This window comes from Alligator mississippiensis, chromosome 15, assembly GCF_030867095.1.
Source record: "Alligator mississippiensis isolate rAllMis1 chromosome 15, rAllMis1, whole genome shotgun sequence".
NCBI lineage: Eukaryota > Metazoa > Chordata > Crocodylia > Alligatoridae > Alligator > Alligator mississippiensis.
Window position 1 is genome coordinate 13,211,530 of NC_081838.1, and position 19,215 is coordinate 13,230,744.

The window sequence follows — 19,215 nt, forward strand, 5'->3', positions numbered from 1 at the left end:
GGACCAGGCAGGAGCCACATGGAAAAAACACAAGAGCATTTAAATAACGATTAAGAGCCACCGGGAGCAAACGAAGGTCATGTTTCCCGGGGGGGCCCGGGGGCACAAACCCCGCCCTGCCCCCCCTGCTTTGCCAGGATTTTTGGTACTTTCCGCTATTTGGCTTTTCCGTACAATTGGGCCAAAGCCCCGGGGGCCCGCAGTGGCGCGGGGCTAGTTGACAGGCGCGGGCTCGGCCACGGGCATGGTGTGCAGCACCTCGTCCAGCAGCTGCAGCGCGCGGTGCAGGTGCAGCTCGATCCAGCATGGCGTGTGCGTGATGCTCTGGCGCGGGTAGTCGGGGCCCCAGCCCTTCACGAAGCTCAGGCGCAGGATGCAGAGGCGCCGCAGGTCGTCCACTCCGATGCCGGCCGCCGCCGAGAGCCCTGGGGACGGCACAGCTGCTGGGGAGACGGCTCTCCCAGCCCCCACCCCATGGCCAGAGCTGTATTTGGGCTCCCTGCACCATCCCCTGGGGCTCTCCAGCATCCCCAATGCTCCCACAAACTGAGGAACAGTCCCCTGTAAACTGGGCTGCCGTGCCCTTCCCGCTGCCCTGGCACCTACCGACTGCCGGTGCGATACCGCCCACGGAGCCAGGCCCTGGGATGCTGCCAGCCACGGCAGCTGCCTGAGCAGCAGCTGCTGCCTGCGCCGTGGCTGCCTGCTGCTGCATCTGCCGGTGGCACTGCCGCAGATCGAACACCTGGGGACGAGACTCAGCGCTGGGGAGGGGGGGCCACAGCGAGCTCAGCCCCAAACTGGGCACCTCGGGTCCTCCCGCACCCCTACCTTGATGTAGGCGCCGGGGTAGATCTTGTGCACGGCGTCACCGGGTGCACGCCCAGCCTCGCGGTCCAGGTAGTAGCTCTGCACGAAGACGGCATGGTCGCTCAGGCAGCGCATCCACACGTCGCCCTCGCCCCGGCACTCCAGCTGCACCCCCTTGCCGATGTGCAGCCTGTGGGGCACAGATGGCTCAGTCTGCGCCCACCAGGGCCCCCAAATCTCCCCACTCTGCCCTTCACTTGGCCCCACGCTGGCCCCAACCTGGCACGCTCGCTGGCATCAGTGCGGTGCACATTGGAGAGCTGCCCCAGGCAGAAGCGGTCGCCACCTGAGGGGTCCACATAGCCATCCACGGTGACCACGGGACAGCTGGATGGTACCTTGAAGATCTCCCCAACCTGCACATCCATCTCAAAGTAGGCGATGGAGCACCAGAACTCAGGGCCTGGAGGGCAAAGGTCGGGGGCAGAGGTCACAGGGTGCAGAGGTCATGGGGGGGGGGGGGGCAGACGCAAGCGGGGGGCACTTACCCGGGTGGCTGGAGACAGGCTGTGGGTACGGCGCTGTGCTGTGGTGCTGGGGCCCTGAGGGCAGAGAAGGGGCTGGGTCAGGGCTCGGGTCCACCCCAGAAGCAGCTGCATTTGGGGACCAGGACGCGTGGCTGGGATCTCTCCCTCCCTAATGCCCCCCCAGTGACATACAGCAGTGGTTAGGGTGGTGCAGTGGGGGCTGCGGGTGGCTCCGTTCCCGGGGCGGCGGCGGAGGGGGCTGCGGTGGGGGGGGCTGTGGCGGTGGCTGCCCTCCCAGGCTGGGGGTGTAGGTGGCCGTGTTCCCTGTCCAACCGGCGGTCGTGTCTGGGGGGGCAAACAGAGAGAAAAAGAGAGAGTGGGGGGCACCCCCAAGCCCCCCTCATACCCCCAGACCTGGTACTCACTGTGGCATGGTGGCGGGGGATGCGGCAGGCAGCCGTTGTGCGGGGGGGGCACTGGGGCTGGGGGGGCCACTTGCAGCAGGCCGGGGCCGGGGGGCAGGCGCAGAAGAGGGGGGCCGGGGGCCACGGCTGGGGAGGAGGAGACATATGATGAAGCCATTGGGCGGGGCTCAAGTGCCCCCCACCAAAGACCCCCTCTTCCCCTGTGTACTCACCTGGGGGTGACATAGGCAGCGTGGGGTAGAGGCTCAGGGGGGCGCAGGGGGGCTCAGGTAGACGCAGGGGGGGCAGCGGGGTGCCGTAGGCTTCACTGGGGGGGGCCCCGCGGGGCTTGGGGTCGGGGGGCACTCCGCAGCCCCCCAGGGGTGCCTCCATCTGCACGCAGTCATGGGGCAGCTCCTCCTTCACCAGGCGGGCGGGGGGTGCTGGGGGAGAGCTTGGGTCACCACCCTGCTCCTCCAACCCCCCAGCTCTGCCCCCTCCCTGGGCGAGGAAAGAAGCTAGGTGTCTGGGCTCCCAGCCCTGCTCCGACCACTAGACCCCGCTCCCCTCTCTGAAGAGGGGAGAGAACCCAAGTGTCCGGACCCCCCGCCCTGATGCCCCCTGCCTTGCAGGGCACTGCTGGGAGAAGCTTGCGGCCCCGCATGCCCCATGGAGGGGGTCTCACCTGCGCTCTGGATGCTCAGACCTGCAGGGAGAAAGGCAGTGTGAGCGGGAGCCCCCCCCCCAGTAGCCCCCGCAACCCTGCCTCCGGCCCCCCCGCTCACCGGCGCCTGGCGCAGCGAGGCGCTGGTAGTGGTAGGGGTTCACGCAGACGCTGTCGTACTTGAGGTCGAAGCCGAAGTGGCAGCACTTGAGGTGCCGCAGCTCGTTCTTGTGAAGGTCGGGCCAGCGCCAGAGCCGGGCGTAGATCACGTGAGGGAAGCCTTTGCGCCCGGCTACCTGTGGGGGGATGGCCCGGACGCGTGGGTCATCTCTCTGGCCTGCTTGGGGAGGGGAGTGGGGCCTAGTGGTGGGAGCAGGGGCTGGGGGGCTGGAGGCCTGGGTCCCATCCAGGCTCCAGGGGAGCCTGGTGGTCAGCACAAAGGGGCCTGCTGGTCAGTGCAAAGGGGCCGAGAGCCCAGACACCTGGATTCTGGATGCCTGGGTTCCCTCCCTAGCTCAAGAAGGGGCATGGGATCTGGTAGTCAGAGAAGGGGCTGGGAGTCTAGACACTTGGGTCCCATCTGGGCTCCAGGGCAGGGGCCCAGGGGTCAGAGCAAGGGGGCCGGGAGCCTGGGTTCTCTCCCTGCCCTGGGAGGGGAGTAGAGCGTGGGGCTGCTGCGGGGGGGGGGCAGGTGCCCCCTTCCAGGGCCCCCCTGGGCTGGTCTGTGTCCAGGGGGAGGGCAGAGCCTGGGCACCAGGGCAGGCTCCATGCCCCGCCACCCCCACTGCGAGACACATGGAAGAAGCCCCCCTCCCAAAATTTGCCCCCAGCTAGACCCCCCCACCCCAGGCACCAGGACAACCCTTGCCGGGGAGCTCCTGCAGCTCCTCCCCCCAGGGCTGCAGCTGGAGGGCACAGGAGGGGACAGGGGCAGAACCCGGGGGCCCTGGAGCCAGAAGGTGGGGGCAGGGGCTGCCCTTCTCCCCCCTTCCCCCCCCAGCCTTGGCTGCTGCTGCCACAGGCTCCAGACATAACAAGCCCTTTTGATGCTGCCAGACGGTGACTCATGGGGGGGGAGGGGTAGGGGGAGTGGAGCAGGCGGGGGTGGGGGGGGCAGGGGGAGTGGGCGCCTGGCCCAGGCCTGGCCCCATCCTGCAGGGGGGTAGGGAGAGGGGGTTGTGGCCCAGGCCCCCCCCAGGTTCAGCCACAAAAATGCAGCTCCCAGGAGCTCGGTCCCAGACGCTGACGTCAGCCCCCCTGGCCCCCCCAGCTGCCGCCTGGATGCCTGGGTCCCACCCCGGCTTCGGGAGGGTGCGGGGCCTGGCCAGCGAGAGCCAGAGCTGGGATGCTTGGGTTTTCTGCCAGTGCTGGCAGGGGTGGGGCATTTCTGGGTTGGAGCTCAGGAAGGTGGGGCTGGGAGCCCAGACGCCTGCCTGGGTTCTCTCCCAGCTCTGGGAGGGACATGGCGGGTCTAGCAGGGCCTGGACGCCTGGGTTTCCTCCAGGTCCAGACACATGGGTTCCCCCCAGCTCCAGGAGGGACGTGGGGTGTAGCAGGCCCGGATGGCTGGGTCCCTCCCAGCTCTGGGAGGGACGGGGCAGGGGGTCTAGCAGGGCCTGAACACCTGGGTTCCCCCCAGCTCCGGGATAGACATGGGGTCGCCCGGGTACCCCCAGCTGCAGGAGGCCACGGGGTACCTGCAGGCGGCCGTCCAGGGTGCGCTGGATGGTGACACACTTGCTAGGGTGGGCCCCGCCGGTGGTGACGGCTGTGATGAGTGAGTCCAGCTCGTCCTTCTTCTCCTTCAGCTTCTTGACCAAGCTCTCGATGGCACGCTTGGCGAAGGTCTCGTTCTCACCGCCCTGCCGGTGGCACAGCAGGCTGTGCACGATGCTCAGGCAGGCGTCGCTGCTGCTGGGCGCTGCCAGCGACATGGCCGGACCCTGTGGGTGAGCCACAGCGTTACCCCTGCCCTGAGCCAGGGGTTAGCTGGTGCCCCTCACTCCTGACCCGCAGCCCCAGGCCCTTCCCAGAACCACCTGGACTCCTGGGTTCCCTCCTGGCTGGGACCGAGAGAAGCTGTGGGGAGGGAGTGCTCCCGGCTCTGGGAGGCAGCATGAGGCCCCAGCCCCACTGGCGGGACCCCACCAGGTCACTGTGGGGTCATGAGTGGGTCACAGGGAAGCATGGGGGCCAGGGGTGACAGGGAAGGAGGGTTCTGGGGCCCTGCACCCCTGCGTGGTGCAGTGACACGTGACACAGCTGCCTGCCATGTCAGGAAAGAATGGCACGCATGTGCACACTTTGTGTTCCTGTATGCATGTGTGTGCTTTGTGCATGTGCATGCCATGGGCCTGTGCACGCTAGTGCTGTGCCCGTGTGCTGTATGCATGTGTGTATGCCTTGTGCAGGCTTCATGTGTCCATGTGCAGCATGCATGTGTGTGTGCAGGGTGTGTCTACGTGCAGTGTGCATATGTGCGTATGTGCACATGTGCATTCCCGTGTTCTGTGTGTACGTGTGCCTTGTGCACATGCACCATGTGTGTCCTGTGCTTTGGCTGTGTACATGTGCCATGTCCATGTTCCACATATGCCTGGACATGAGCTACGTGGAAGCATGGCCTGCATGCATGTACTCGCTTCATGCATGTGCCGTATCTGTGCACACGTGTGCTCCGTGTGCAGTGGCCCTGGCTCTGGTGGGGGCAGGGCGGTGAGTCAGGGCAGGCGCCACGGCCCCGCTCCAGCCCTGGGAAACATCCTTGGGCTCGCGGCAGACATAACAAACCGTCAGCCTCAAGCGGCGCCGGCGCCCTGCCAGTCCCCGCCCGGCCCCTCCACGTCTGCAGCCACTTTCCAGTGTGCAGGGCCCTGCCAGCCCCAATCCCGCTCATGCCGGGACCTGGCTCACAACCCACGTCCTGCCCTGTCTGCCACCACGTGCCTGGGCAGGGAGGCACCGTGTCCCCTTGTGTCTCCCACCCCCAGCTCGCCCTGTGGCGGGTGAAAACCGGTGGTGTCTTCATGGCTGGACCCCACTGCGGTCACTGCCGGAGGAGATGAGCTCCACGGGCATCCCTGCCACCCACAAGCCTGGCACCAGCCCGGCCCCATGTCTCGTCCCCGCCGGAGGGACTGGGCTCCAGGGGGCGGGGGCGTCCGGCTGGGGCAGGGCAGCACCGGCAGTCCCCCAGCCCAGGGGGTGCCTGGGAGAGACTCCTGGAGCCCCCGGCCAGGCTGCAGGGTCCGTGCTGGGGGTTGCAGCTCAGGGCTGAGGCCGGCTGCGGGGTGCAGCCAGGTCCAGGGTGCGGGATGCTGGGAGAGGAAGACCCGGGGGTGTGGGGTGTCGCTCTGGGATGCCGTGGGGTGCAGGACCCGGGGGTGCGGGGTGCAGCAGAATGCCGGGTGCAGGACCTAGGGGTGCCGTAGGACCCGGGAGTGAGGGGTGCAGGCCCGGGGGTGCCGCCTCGGGGGAGTGGGGTGCAGAACCCAGGGGTGCCGCAGGACCCGGGGGTGCGGAGTGCAGGCCCGGGAGTGTGGGTGCAGCGGGGTGCGGGACCCAGGGGTGCCACGGGAGCCGGGGATGCAGGCCCGGGGTGCGGGGTGCCCCCGGGGTGCCGCGCCGCCCGCACTCACCTCCGCCGCCCGCGCCGCTACAATAACAAAAGGCGAAGCCGGAGCGCGTGAGGCACTGGGGCGCCGGCGGCCAATGGCGGGCGCCGACACAGGCGGCGGCGCGGCCCGCGGCCAATCGCCGCCGCGCTCCCAGGGCGGGCGGGCGGGCCCGGCGGCGCCCCAGACTGACACCTGGGGGGCGGGGCCGGCGCCGCACGTGGCGGGGGAGGGCGGGGGGGGCGCTGCCCCGGGCCGGGCCGGGCCGCTGGCGGCCGCGTCTTGCTGCCCCGCGGCAGCTCTGGGGCCGCTTGGCCGCGGGGAGAGCCCGTGGCCTGGGGGCCGGGACGGCTGCGGGGAGCAAAACTATCAGCAGGCGCCACCGCGCTGCAGTGCTTCTGCACAGGGCGGGCGGCGAGGAGCCTGGAGCCGGCCCAGGGGGTGAAAAGCAGCTCGTTTTTCCCCGACGGAAGGGCTCGGGGGCCAAGCTCCGGGCAGGCCGGAGAGGGATGCTCCTCTCTGCTGCTGGACTCGCCGGCCCACGCACAAGCCCTGCCCGCGGGTCGGACACGGGCGGGGTGCAGGCAAGGTGCTGGCCGTAGCAGCGCGCGAGCCCTGGGCTGGACGGGCCCGGCCCACTTGAAGCCCATCGAGGCCCAGGGCTCCGCGCCTCGGGGAGACGGGAGCTGGGCAGGCGTGGAGAAGGTAAGGCGAGAGCAGACCGAAGCCCCCAGCCCGGAGCGGCCGTCTCCCTTTCGTGGGAAGCCTGTCAGGGCTGTGGACCAAGCCGGAGGCTGCAGCACGACGTGGCCTTGGGAAGGGCGAAGATGGTGCTTCCGTGACGAACCTCGGGACGGCGGCTGTGCGGAAAGCGCCGGGAGCGAGGGTGAGGATCGGGCCCCCCCCTTGCATGACGCGGCGGCAGCACCACCTCGTGGTGGAGAGAGATCCCAGCAACGGAAGCGATTTGGGGGCCCGTCCAGCCCCGAGCTGGAGTTTAAGGCCTCCAACCGGCACCAACACCTCCCCGCGTCCCAGACCCGAACCCCTGAACCTCGAAACAGGGAGGCTGGAAAACCCGCCGAAGCTCACTCAAGCCACACAGTTAACAAATGAATGAGACTCGTTAGCACCATCACCACAAGCTGCAGAAGAGACCAAAAGTGGCAAAGAGGAGCTGGGGGGGTTCAGGACAGCAAATTCCAGGCTGGCATCAGGAAGCCTGCGTTGGCCCCCTGCAGGTCTCAGCTGCCACGTGACCAGGCGAGCTCTGCAGCAGGAGCTCCTCACAGTTTCCACTAGCACCAGCAGCTCCAGGCAGGGCATGAGCCAGGAAAGCCATGGTGCTGGAGGGCAGTTCCCTTCTTTCTCCCCACATGCAGCAGTGCTTGGCCTACAGTGCTTGGACCTTCTTGAGGCCCTGAGAGCACCCTCCACCCATAACTCCCCACTCTCAGTTTGAGGGCAGCTCCAGCCCAACCCAGCAGCCAGCAGAGGAAGGGGTAGCTGGACCCACCTTCTAGCAATAAATGTGGTTTCCAGCAGTGACTGCTCAGCACAGGAAAGGCCGCCACTGCTTAGAAAGCAGCTTGACCCCCCAAGGCAGAGCGCAAGAGCTGCACTCAGCTGTATTGGGGCAAGGATGGCATGAGCCGTGCTTGACCCCCTCAGGATTACCCCTCACCGCGCTCAAAAGAAAAGCTCCAGAGCCCCGGGGATTTTTGTCATTGTTTCTCCATTGTTACAACGAACCAGAAATACAAGATTCCATTGAAACCGGAACAGTTCACAGAATGGTGGTAAATTAAAACTTCGGGGGGAGGAGGGGGGAGAACAAACCCGTTCTCAACGTCTAAAACCAGCCGCATTCTCAAAAGTGCCCAGGAGGCACTGGAGTCAACCTGGACCGAAAGCTTGGTTTTGGTTACGCTTGTCACTCCAACCAATTGTGGACCCAGTGTTTCCGAGACGGTTCTACCATGATTTCCTTTCATAGGTGCCGTGCGTGGACCTGCTTCAACATCCTTAATGCACGAACTAGGTCTTCTTCTAGGTTCCGGTATGTAGAAACCAGTAGTGCTGTCCCTTCAGGCATGATAGAAAAGAAATTCAAACTATACCCCAAATGAAAAAAAAAGGAAGAAAAAAAAAGTCAGTCCTCTGTGCTGTCAGTAATAGAATCCCAGCAATCAAATCCATAGCTGGGGAAGAAGGGGGGAGGGAGGGAAGAGTTTTGATACAAAATTAAATCATGACATGTCTAGAGAGCACTACATCCTTAAGCCTGGACTGGACTAGTGTGACAGGCACAGGGGAGGAGGAATTTTGGTACCTTTGGTGGGTTATTGCAATTAAAAAAAAGACAAAATGGCAAATGTCAAGAAAATTTCCCACTTGAGCCACACTAAAGGATTGACTCTGAACCTGAACAGAACCGTCAAGTGGAAGAGGCACGTAACCATGGGATCCCGCAGCCTGTGTTCAGCACCAGGGAGCACTTCCCCTAAAAAGCATGCATCACAGCAGACGTGCAGCGCTTCCCCACCCCCCTCCACGAGCACTGAGGAAGTGTGTGCGCCAGTGCTGGCTGGTAGGCCGAGCATCCCCAGCACTGGATCCAGTGGATGACTGCAAGTCTGTCACATTCATGTTCAGAGGACTTTGGAAAAGAAATATATATATGTATATAAAAACAAAACAAAACAAGAAAACCAAAAAACCACAATCCGGAAAAGGTTTCATACAACACAGAGTATCAAAATGTAAAAGGAACACACTAAAATTGGATCTCTCAGTAGGACAGGGCTGCCCCCCCTCCTGCAGCTCCTTCCAGCAGGAATCAGGGTTTCCGTTTTTAGCTTATGGGTATTGACATACACATCAACTTCAACGAGTCTCTCACACGGCCCTTCAGTCGTTGGTCTCTGGATCTGTCTGAGCCATGTACGCATCCAGCTCGGCATCGAGGTGTCCTTTTGTTTTAGACATGTAAGCATCTAATTGGTTGTCCAGTTGTTCCTTGGTTAGCGCAGGGCGCGTGGATCCTCTTCCTCGGCCTCGGCCTCTGCCCCGGCCACCAAAGCCCCCTCGTCCCCGGCCTGCCATGCCACGACCTGAGAGAGACAAGAGCTGTTACATACTGCATCGCACCTAGAGACGCACATTAAGGATCCCGCTGGTTTAGCTCCTGCGCCTTCAACTTGGCCAAGTCCCGGCCTCCTCCTCCCCCCATCAAGCTCACTGCACTAATCTATGGGGCATTGTCTCCTGTGCTGCCCCTGGGCTGGGAGTGGCTGCCTCTTTCCTGAGCCAGAAGTACTGTCCTTTCCTCCTTCAAATCCACCCCCATGAAGCCTCTGATAGTCTCCCTGCCAGACTTTCACACTCCTCAGCTGTCACCCTGTGCACCAGGTTTGTCTAAGGCACAGTAACGCACTGTCAAATACCACATGTCTACCACTCTAAATGCATGCTGCCACATGACTGCACTGCAAAAACTGCAGACTTGCTATTTGAGCATCTTGCTGATTTTTTAATATAGTGGCGACTGACACGAAGCAGTGGTTTTCCCCTTAAACCAGACATCCGAGGCATCTACTGTTGTGCAAGACTCTGCTACTGCAACGTCTAGAAATCTAGACTTAGTGAGATCTGCAACAAGAGCCGTTCAAACAGAGCCAACAGGTAATACAGATTTCTGTATGGCTATCAGACCAACTGGCCAGTACGAAGGATAGTCTGATTTGAGACAGAAGCCTAGAACTTGTCTACAGGAAACCAACCAGCAGTAGTTACAGCACGGTAATGGTATCACTGTAGTTCAGCTAGTTGGCTTTCACAGCGCTGACTAGTTACATCAACCATGAGAGAACCACGTCGGTTTTTGCAGCGAGATGTGACAAAGGATTGCAATCAGCTGCTGCCTAGCCTAGGTCACCCCACCCAGTGCACATCCAGTTTCAGCATTAGAACCCAGAGGGACTAGGCAAGTAAGTACATTCATGTCCCAAAGTTAATTCACAAAGCAAGGAAGTTCAAGTTCTTGCACAGTGTAGCACCAAGTAACAAGGCCAGCCACAGACATCCAAAGTCCCACTGACTGATTCTTGCTTGAACCATGACTAGAGTTTCACTTTCAGTGACATTCCATGAGTCACATCCTATATTTGCTCCAGCACCAGTCTCTCTCATTTGGGGACTTCCCTAATGTAGTACTTCACACTGTGAACAGCACCTAGTATTTAAAAGTCAGATTCAGTTTCAAGGGGGGGAGGGGGCACGCGAGAGAAAAAGAATCCAGGTAAGCAGAAACTTAAGAAACTTATTAGTTGGGTGTAGGACTAAAGCCTCCCATTTATGAAGTTTTTAGCCTCTTATTTTAAACACAGATGTTTTAGCACTTATAGTTACAAAGGTTACATTTCCTTCATGTTCTGGAAAGCTGGCAGATATAGGAGAGCTTTTTCCAGATCACGTAGATAAGCTACTGCAGCTGGGATGATGTCGTTGGGGCTGGACCTGCTTTGAGCAGGGGATTGGACTAGAAGTGACCTCCCAAGGTCCCTTCCAACCCTCATTATCTATGGTTCTACTCCAATATGATTGCCACTACTTGAAGCATTACCCAATGGGCAGCATGACACTAACGAGGCCCTGGTCTAATTCATGGCTGCTTTTCAGAACCCTGCAGGCAACAATGAAACTGTCATGGATCTTATCAGCATCAACACTGCTACTATTAACATGTCAGCAAATGGAAATGCGATGCATGTAACATGAGGCTGCATGCTGGGTACAAAGGGAATTCTAGTTTGCAGTTGCATATGCATATTATAATTTAACCCAGATTAAAACAAAAAGATGCTCCAGCTTGTTTTACCCCTCATCCCTTCCAAAATGACATGCACTCACCTCTGCCACCAATTCCTCCACGACCCATAGCTCCTCTGCCCAGGCCTCCTCTCCCAGGTCCACCACGACCTCTGACGCCACCTCTTCTCAGGCCCATTCTAGGGGAAACACCACGTCCTCCCCGAAGTAAACTCCCACCTTTGATGCAGCAAGAGGATGATAAAAAGAAAGCATGAGTAGGCAGAAAGGCATCAAAACTCAACAAAGCTTTGCTTAGCTGTCAGGATTATTCCCCACCCCAGACCCCACGATGCCCATGGGTGCTCTCGTTTGCTGTCAAACATCTAAAGTGGATGCCTGGACTCATGGAGTGCACTGACCTCTGAGGGGGATGCCTCCTCTCAGCAATCCTCTTGCTCCACGTCCGCCACGCATAGCTCCCCGCGGCAAGCCTCTCTGACCCATAGACAGCCCTCTTCCTCCCATAGCACCTCGAGCGAGGGGTCCTGCTGGCCGGCCTAATCGTGCTTGAATATTACTTTTACCCAGACGCTGCTTTAAGCTCTTCTAGAATGGAAGGATTTTTAAAAGAAAAAAAAAAAAAAAAAGAAAGAAAAAAGAGAGACAAAAGTCATGTAGCTATCAGGGACTAAGGTAACTGGTGTAGATGGAAAAGAACCTCCAAAAGCACAGGAGGAACAATCTTCTGAAGGGCTACAAATCCACTGCGTGTGTTCAGCTCCTAGAGAAAGAAAGTTCTTGCCAGGGAGAGAGCGCTCGCAAAGCACAGAGCACTGTAAACTACCTGCTGACAACAGAGGTGAAAAGATTCAAAGTTGGGAGTTCCAAGGGCAAGATGTACCTTCATTGTGCAGACATTCCCACTGCGGCTGCAAGCAAAGCCAATGCTTCATCACTTAGATGAGCTGCTGCGTTCCACGTGGGGCAGGGGCTTAATACCAGCAAGGAGCCCCATGGGTGCTTCGAGACACAAAGTTGCTTTGGCAGCAGAAAAAGCCAGGGCTCTAGAAGCACACGAGACTTGTACAGCTGCATTCTAGTAGTCAGACACTTGAGAGTTTCTGTTCCAGCGATCTCAGTGCAACAAGCCTATTGTGCACCTGCATCTCAGGCACGAAACAAGGTTGTGGGTTCTTACGTAACTAAGATTCTGCCCTCACCACCACACTCACTTAGGAGGCAGAAGAGGCAAGAAACAAAGACAGCTACAAAGACTGTTCCTTCACTCTGAACGCAACGAGTCCAAGGAATGCGTGGACTAAGATTATATTGGACATCTCAATCCATTTCAGCCTTACTTCTGCTGTTCGTTTGCATCTGACCCTGTCCTGGGTTCTGTGTGTTTGGAAAAATATGTTAACAAATGCAAGGCCTGCATGGCTGAATGTCTCTGGGCAGCTGTCACAGCAGTCCAATCCCACATCAGCTGATGACAGAGAAAGTACACTGGTGTCTTCAGTTACAGGCACAAGTTTTTCCCATTTCATTGTTTTAGCCAGAATAATAGCCATTAGATAAGAACTGCATGGGATGTGTGCACCTTCGCACAGCCTGCACTTCCCCACTGCTCACACTGGGACAGGGCTCTGCAACAGCACAAAGCTGCTTGCTCGGGGGAGCCTGGGGGTGGGAGCACGCAGTAGGGCCACATTTGTTCTGAGCAAAGAGGACTTGACAGTTCATAGCTATGACGATGTGGCTTCTCTAACAGTTCAACAGTGCACACAGGACAATCCCCGCAAGATGGAATCCTACGATACCAAGATCCCCTTTGTGGAACTTCTCCTGGGACCACCCAGCCAGGCTGTACCAAGACTATGGAAGTTCCCTCTAAGATTTGTTCTTGGCTGGCCTGAAGAAATATTGAAATTACCAAGCTGTTCATGGTTCTGGGGGGGCATCCTGGCCAGGACATTCAACACAGGCAGAGCCCAGCCAAGCTCCTCTGAATGCCAGATACCTGAACTTTCCGAGTCAAAGTGGGTGATAACCTCTGAGCAGCAATTCAGCACTATGAGTGTGCTCAAGTTTCCCCAGTAGGACAAAAATGCAGCTGTCCTTATCTTTAAGATGAGCTGGGAAGACGACTAGTCTCAGCACGCCAAGCTACCCACCTTCTGGCTGCACCTGCACATTAGATTACATGCATTTCCAGAATGCCTTCTGAGGTACTCAACATGAAGTTAATCGGCTGATTCTGCCCTCAGCCTCCACAGGCTTCGTTGGACTGCCATGTTTTCTGCCGACTGAAACGGAGCTGCATTCTACTGGCTTCTTCCATCCACAGCCTCACCCTACATTTTATGCTCAAACACCTGAGCAAGATTCAGAGCAGCCTTTCATCCTGAAAGCTGATAAGCACACTTGCTGGACTGTAAACAGATGACACTCAATGAGACTGTCTGTTTCCTGTCCCCAATTCAGCCAGTAACAAAGGGAATGTTCAAGGTATCACAGGTGGAAACCCTTATGAGATTATACTCCAAGGCTGTCCTGCTGGAGCCTTCAGCTAGCTGCTCGTACAGCTTCTGTTTAGGAGCTCCAGGAATGATCTGGGGCTGGTCCTGCTTTGAGCAGGGGGCTGGACTAGATGTGACCTCCTGAGGTCCCTTCCCACCCTTGTTTTCTATGATTTTATGAACATAACCAACACCTGGGTCTGATTTCAGGACAGATGGCTCACAGGCTGTTTCTTATGCAGTTGCTTTTTCATGCAGAAGAATGTAAGCCCTAAACCCCAGCATATGCCCCAGAGAGATTCTAGCGATGTGACAGAGCCGCTCAACCACTAACCTTCCAGGGTTTTCTCCTAGTGTGCTAAATGATGCCAGGGATTATATTTAAACTACTGCTCTGGTTGAGTCAGAGAGTGGTGCCATTTAAAGCTAATACACAGCTATGTGGTACCACCCTGCAAGCCCAGGTTTTAATATACTCTTATACCCTTGCACTATGTGCGCGTGAATACACACTTCAAGAGGAACTCTCTAAGCCTCCCTTTGCTCTAACACAGAGTCATCATGGGACAACATACACTCACAACCATTAACTAACATAGTTTCTCACCCATCTCAAATGAGCTGTTACCAGTGCTGCTAAATTTCTTTCTGTGCACTGTGTACTTACTGCTACCCTAGCAAGGCTTCACATCTCGCAAACCCCATGCTTTAAAACAAAGCAGTGGAAAGGTACATTTTAAATGACTTTTTGGGTTAACCAGGTCAAATGTGCTTAAATTTCAGGAACTAGAACAGATCCTCTGTTACTCTGGCATGTCTACTGAGCAACGAACACCACAAAACGTACCGAGACAACTGCTGGCAACAGGACCTACTGAGGAAAACAAAAGGCAGATACTTAGCATCAAGTGGGTAACCCAGAACTGGAAGCCACACCCTGCAGTACAAGAACATGTAGTTTAAGGAATGAAGGGTTCAGCAGATCCAGAGACCAGCATGAGAATATTTCTGCTGGGGGAGGGCAGGGAATGAAAGCAGGTAAATCCCAGCAGTAGCCCCCTCTTGTCTGGGAAAAGAGAAAAAGACAGCAAGGAGGAGATTTAAACAATAAGCAAGGTAAAGGCATGACAGGTAGGCCAGCTTCACTCAGGGGTTTTAGCTAGTGACAAGCTGTGGAAGCATTACTGCTCTTCAGTGGCAGTAGGAGGTTCTAACTTCTCCGCGTGTCCCCCCAAAATTTTCAGTTCTCATTTTCAGGAACACCTTTTGAAATCCATCACGTCCTGAAAAGTCACCAGCTGCTGACAGGTACCACCAACTGTCTGCAGTGGAATATGACCCCCTCTCTCACCTGTTTAAGTTTCAAGGCAGCTTGGACAGAAGGTCTATTCTCCATCTGCTGGGCCAGTCTTCTGTTTCTGGCACTGGCTAGCTGCTGCTGCTGCTGCATGGTTGCCCGAATATTCACCGGCATCGGCTGTTTGTTCTTCAGCATATTAGTAAAGCTTCAAGGTCGAACAAAATGGGTGTTTAAATAAAGTTTTAATAAAAACAATTATTGGCATTTCATGGCTCTCAAGACTGGATCGCCAGATCCCATGACCTTAAGTAAGAAGTGGTACACTCAGATCATGTCATATGCGAGTTACGTATCCTTGTTTTCCATAAACGTGCAAGAATCGGAAACTTAGATATGGATAAAGTGCAGCACATTAATTTAAAAGTGATAAAGTTACTGCTTTTAAAGGTGGAAGAAGGTATGAAAAAAAACAAGCAACAAGCAGTGATGACCATGAAAGATGGGAGAAGACATTACAAAGAAACAGCAAAGCCCACTAAAGTCTGACTGCAAAGCCAAGACAACTGGTTTGGGGGAGGAGGGAGGAAGAAGGGGAGAAAACTGACTTGTTTAACTGGACGTCTCTCGTAAGTAGAGCTGGTGCTGTCACCTTGACACCAGAAAAGCAAACCTTGGGGACAACGCTTTTAAGGATGCCAGATGCCGCTATCTGAATATATTAGTTTATAGTAGGATTGCTTTTGCATTCAGGATTCATAGATGTTAGGGTCGGAAGGGACCTCAATAGATCATTGAGTCCGACCCCAGGATATTCTCTGGCATATTAAGGATCTTCCACCTTTAAAAATTATACAGGAGGGTACATACTGCCAGGAAGTAAGCTTCCTTATCAGTATGAGGTCAGGTTTCTATGGTGTTCAGAGAGCTCTACAAGATGATGAAGTTAAAACTTTACAGAATTATGGATATGGACTAGCCCAGCCACCACAGGCAGGCAGGCATGGCGCCAACTTTCTGGCTAGCCAGCCCCAAGCACTGGCCCAGATTACGTCTCACGCAGTGCTTGCTAGAACAGGAGCTGCATAAAAAATGACTTCATTTCTCCTTGGCTTAATGATATTAACACTTAATCCAAGAGTGATTTAGTAAGGAAGTGAAATGCGATTGGGAGCTTCGCTGTTAGTTCATCATATTATATTATATTGGCGAAAGCTTCATGGCAGACAGAGAGAGAGAGAGAGAGAGCAGCAGAGTATTGAACAGAGGAAATAAGAAAGCAGAGCCAAGAAATGAGAGAGATGGAGATGAAGCGAAGCGTTTGCCTCTTACAAGGTCCAAGAACATTGTTAAAGGGCCTTTGGGCTGGTTTTGTGGCCTGCTGCATGCCTCTTACAGGTGACACCACACGCGTGTCCACCTCGGACAAAGCAGCAAGCCTCCTGCAGCTCCGGTAACATGCTACCATGCTGCAGCGTCAACTATATAATGTAAAAACATGTGGAAGAAAAAGGGAGTGTGCGAGGTTTCTTTGTACAACACAGCCCACCATAGTTATGTCTCAAATTATTAACAGTTACTGACACAAGCCTCCGAAATAACTGCCCTTTTAACCTCGTGTACCACATGTGTCGAGACTTAAGACAGAGGTGCATAGCCATTACTTGTTTTTAGTTAGGTTAAAACAGGGCAGAAACCACGCTGGTTTTTGACACTGGACACAGTGACAAATTAAGTACAAATTTCTTATGAGCTGAAGTTGCTGTTGGCTTCCTCACCGCTCGTTCAGAGACATCTTGGTGGTGCTCTTTAGCACAACCTTTGGCGCCGACTGCGCAGCCATCTTCGGGGTGAGAGAATCTGGAAAGCAACGAGGGGCAGATTTAGCAGCAAGACGCAAGACCACGCGCTTGTTTCGCTACATACCTCGCCGCACGGCCACAGCCCCTTTTGCGGAGACAGCCACGAGCCCAAGAAGGGCTGGCACGAGGACGTGACAAAAACCACCCGAACGACTCGCGCTTCGCAATGCTAGAAACGCGCGTCGCCTCCTCTCAACACGCGGCCTTGCTCCCCGTAACGGATGGAGAGACTCACGATGCAGCCGATTAGCGGCACGCTTCAGCACCAGCCACGATCGTGCCCACGCGCCTGACTAACCACCGAACCCCCCACAGGCATGCGGCGGTTCCTGGATGGACGGCTGCGTCCAGGCACCGCTCCTCCATCTTCACAGGGCCGGAGGAGCCCAACGCGCCCCGTTTCAGCGCGCTCGGTGCCGCATTTCCCCTACTCGGAGACGATCTGTCTCCTAAGGCGGCTGCGGCCTGACCCGAGGTCAACTCCCACACCGGCACGTCGGGAAGACGCACGCAGCTCAGGGATTGCTGAGTCCGCCAGGTCTGAGGCAGACGGCACCTGCCAGGAGGCTCCTAAACCCGCCCGGCTGCCCCGACGGGGATCACAGCATTTACCGCTTGGACGAGTTCAGGCCTCACGAAGACGCCATCTGGCCCCGGCCCCGGGCAGGGAAGCCGGCTGCGGTCGGCGATAATCTGCAGGCTCGGCTTCCCGCGGAGCCAACCCCTCCCCCTCCAGGCGCTCGGGCCCAGCCCGCCATGGCGGGAACGGGCGCGCGGCCCGGCCCAGCCCGGCTTCTCCAGAGCTGGACACGGCGCCCCGCCGCCCCCGACAGCCCGCGCCGCAGGCCAATGGCGGCCTCCTGAGCCCTCCCGCGTGGCGCCCCGCCGCTCTCACCGAAGGAGCCGGTGGTCAGGCCTCCGGGCCGCGCTGGGGCAGGAAGCCGGGGCTGGGCTGGGCTGGGCTGGGCTGAGCAGGGCGGAGTGGGTGAGTATTTGCGGGCGGCTCCCCTCCGCCCGCTCCGGCGCCCGAGGTAAAATGGCCGCCACCGCCTCACGCTCACTGCCCCTCCCCCGCCCGCTCACCGCGTCGAGCCGGGCAAAATGGCGGCCGGAAGCCACAACGCGCAGGCGCCGTCCAGGCACCACGTGATGCTCCCCGGCGGGAGCCTCGGAAGCTGGAGTGCGCAGGTGCCGCCGGAGCGCCGCGACACGTGACACTCCCTGGCGGGAGCCTCACGGGCCGCACTGCGCAGGCGCCGCCCGGGCAGAACGTGACGCTATCCCTATGGCAAGAATTCCTAGTTTTGTGTAGGGGTGTAGGTTGTACACACGCGATCCCCACAGCACGTGACGTGCCCTCGCGGGAAGCCCCCTGAGGCACGAGACAGCTTCCCCCGCCACGTGACACTGTCCTAGAACACACGACATACTGGCGGGGAGCCCCTGACACACGTGACCGCCTTCCTTCCTCCCCTACCATGTGACGTCTGGGGGGGTGCAGAGGGAGGTGGGAATAGGCGGGGCTAAAGGAAAGTGGGCGGGGCCAGGGGAACGGGAGAGGTCTCTGAGGAATGGGCGGGGCTAAAGGAAACAGGTCGGGCCAGGAGAACGGGAGGGGTGTCTAGGGGAATGGGCGGGACTAAAGAGAAACGGGCGCGCCCGAGGAATGGGCGGGGCCAGAGGAAGGGGCGGGGCGGTGTTATCTTCTTTGAAAACAGGTGGGGGTAGGGAATGGGCGGGCGTAGGGGGAAACGGGTGGGGCCAGGAGAATGGAAGGGGTGTGTAGGGGGAATGGGCGGGGCTAAACGGAGATATGCGGGCCCGGGAATGGGCGGGGCTATGAAAATTGGAGGGGTCTCAGGCAAGGGGCGGGGCCTGGGGCGGGGTTGCGGGGCTAGGGCCTGCTGTGGCTCCGTGGTGTGAGGTCCGTCTACCTGGGGGAGACCCCGGCATTGGGCCCTAGCCTGGCTGTGGCCCAGGCAGCTGCCCCCAAGCCCATGCTCTCCTCCCTGCTGGGGCAATTCCCTCCTCTGGGAGGGGGCAGGCGGGGGGCAGTGAGGGACAGGGAAGGGTCTGGCCCCAGCTCTCCCCACTCACCTCAGACCTGCCCTGGGCCCAGCCCTGCTCCCATCAGCTCTGCTCTGCCCCAGCCTGGCCCTGGGGATTGGTGACCCTCTTTCATCTCTCACCCTTTTAAATGTCTTTTGTTTGCCTGGGAAGGATGTGTGCGTCCAAACAACACCTTTTTTTGCAACTCTTTAGTTGCTCTAATAAAAGATGTTGCCAAAGACTTCGCCTCTGTGCGCTGCCGGGCGCTTTGGCCTCCTCCCAGCCCGTGGTGCAGGTTGCTGCGCGGTGCCAATGCCTGAGCCCAGCCCAGCAGAGGGCACTCCCGACATGAGTGCGGTGCCGCTCAGCCCCAACCAGGAGGAGGCTGTTTATTCCCCGCTGGCTCCTTCCCACTGGGACGGGAAATAGGAACGAGTTCTTCCAGCCAGCGCTGGGGTGCGGCACCTGCTCCCGGCCTGAGACTGCAGTCGGCTAGGCGTCAGGTGCCCATGCTCCCACCCTTGCAGTATCTCACATTCAATCAAACGGTTTTTCCTGTGGATGAGGATGGCCCTGGGCTGACCCCCAGGATTGGTGCAGCCCAGGCAGGTGCCCACTGTGGTGCAGCATGACCATACATGGCACCTCCAGCCCCTG

The 19,215-nt window shown here is 58.2% G+C and overlaps 2 protein-coding genes across 5 annotated transcripts; both read right to left on the reverse strand.

The window, feature by feature from the left end:
* Positions 1 to 21: 21 nt before the first annotated feature.
* LOC102572775 (mothers against decapentaplegic homolog 4) lies at positions 22 to 6,123 on the reverse strand. Its single transcript, XM_019498826.2, has 12 exons — positions 6,044 to 6,123; positions 4,103 to 4,348; positions 2,527 to 2,701; positions 2,427 to 2,447; positions 1,975 to 2,184; positions 1,763 to 1,888; positions 1,530 to 1,682; positions 1,359 to 1,412; positions 1,090 to 1,273; positions 832 to 1,000; positions 607 to 745; positions 22 to 425 (listed from the first exon to the last, which is right to left on the reverse strand). The coding sequence occupies exons 2-12, from the start codon at positions 4,337 to 4,339 to the stop codon at positions 214 to 216; spliced, it is 1,680 nt and encodes a 559-aa protein (XP_019354371.1). The 5' UTR covers positions 4,340 to 4,348; positions 6,044 to 6,123; the 3' UTR covers positions 22 to 213.
* A 1,612-nt stretch (positions 6,124 to 7,735) lies between these two features.
* On the reverse strand, positions 7,736 to 17,585 carry CHTOP (chromatin target of PRMT1). 4 transcript variants are annotated; one of them, XM_006264339.4, is made up of 7 exons: positions 17,405 to 17,585; positions 16,426 to 16,507; positions 14,702 to 14,855; positions 11,251 to 11,437; positions 10,931 to 11,068; positions 8,897 to 9,132; positions 7,736 to 8,133 (listed from the first exon to the last, which is right to left on the reverse strand). In XM_006264339.4, exons 2-6 carry the CDS (start codon positions 16,488 to 16,490, stop codon positions 8,930 to 8,932), a joined length of 747 nt encoding a protein of 248 aa, XP_006264401.1. In that variant the 5' UTR covers positions 16,491 to 16,507; positions 17,405 to 17,585; the 3' UTR covers positions 7,736 to 8,133; positions 8,897 to 8,929. The 4 variants fall into 4 exon arrangements, with proteins under 4 accessions (XP_006264401.1, XP_019354556.1, XP_019354698.1 ...); XM_019499011.2 differs by having other exon boundaries at positions 7,736 to 9,132; XM_019499153.2 differs by having other exon boundaries at positions 7,736 to 9,132; positions 11,251 to 11,434; positions 17,405 to 17,583.
* Between the last annotated feature and the right edge of the window lie 1,630 nt (positions 17,586 to 19,215).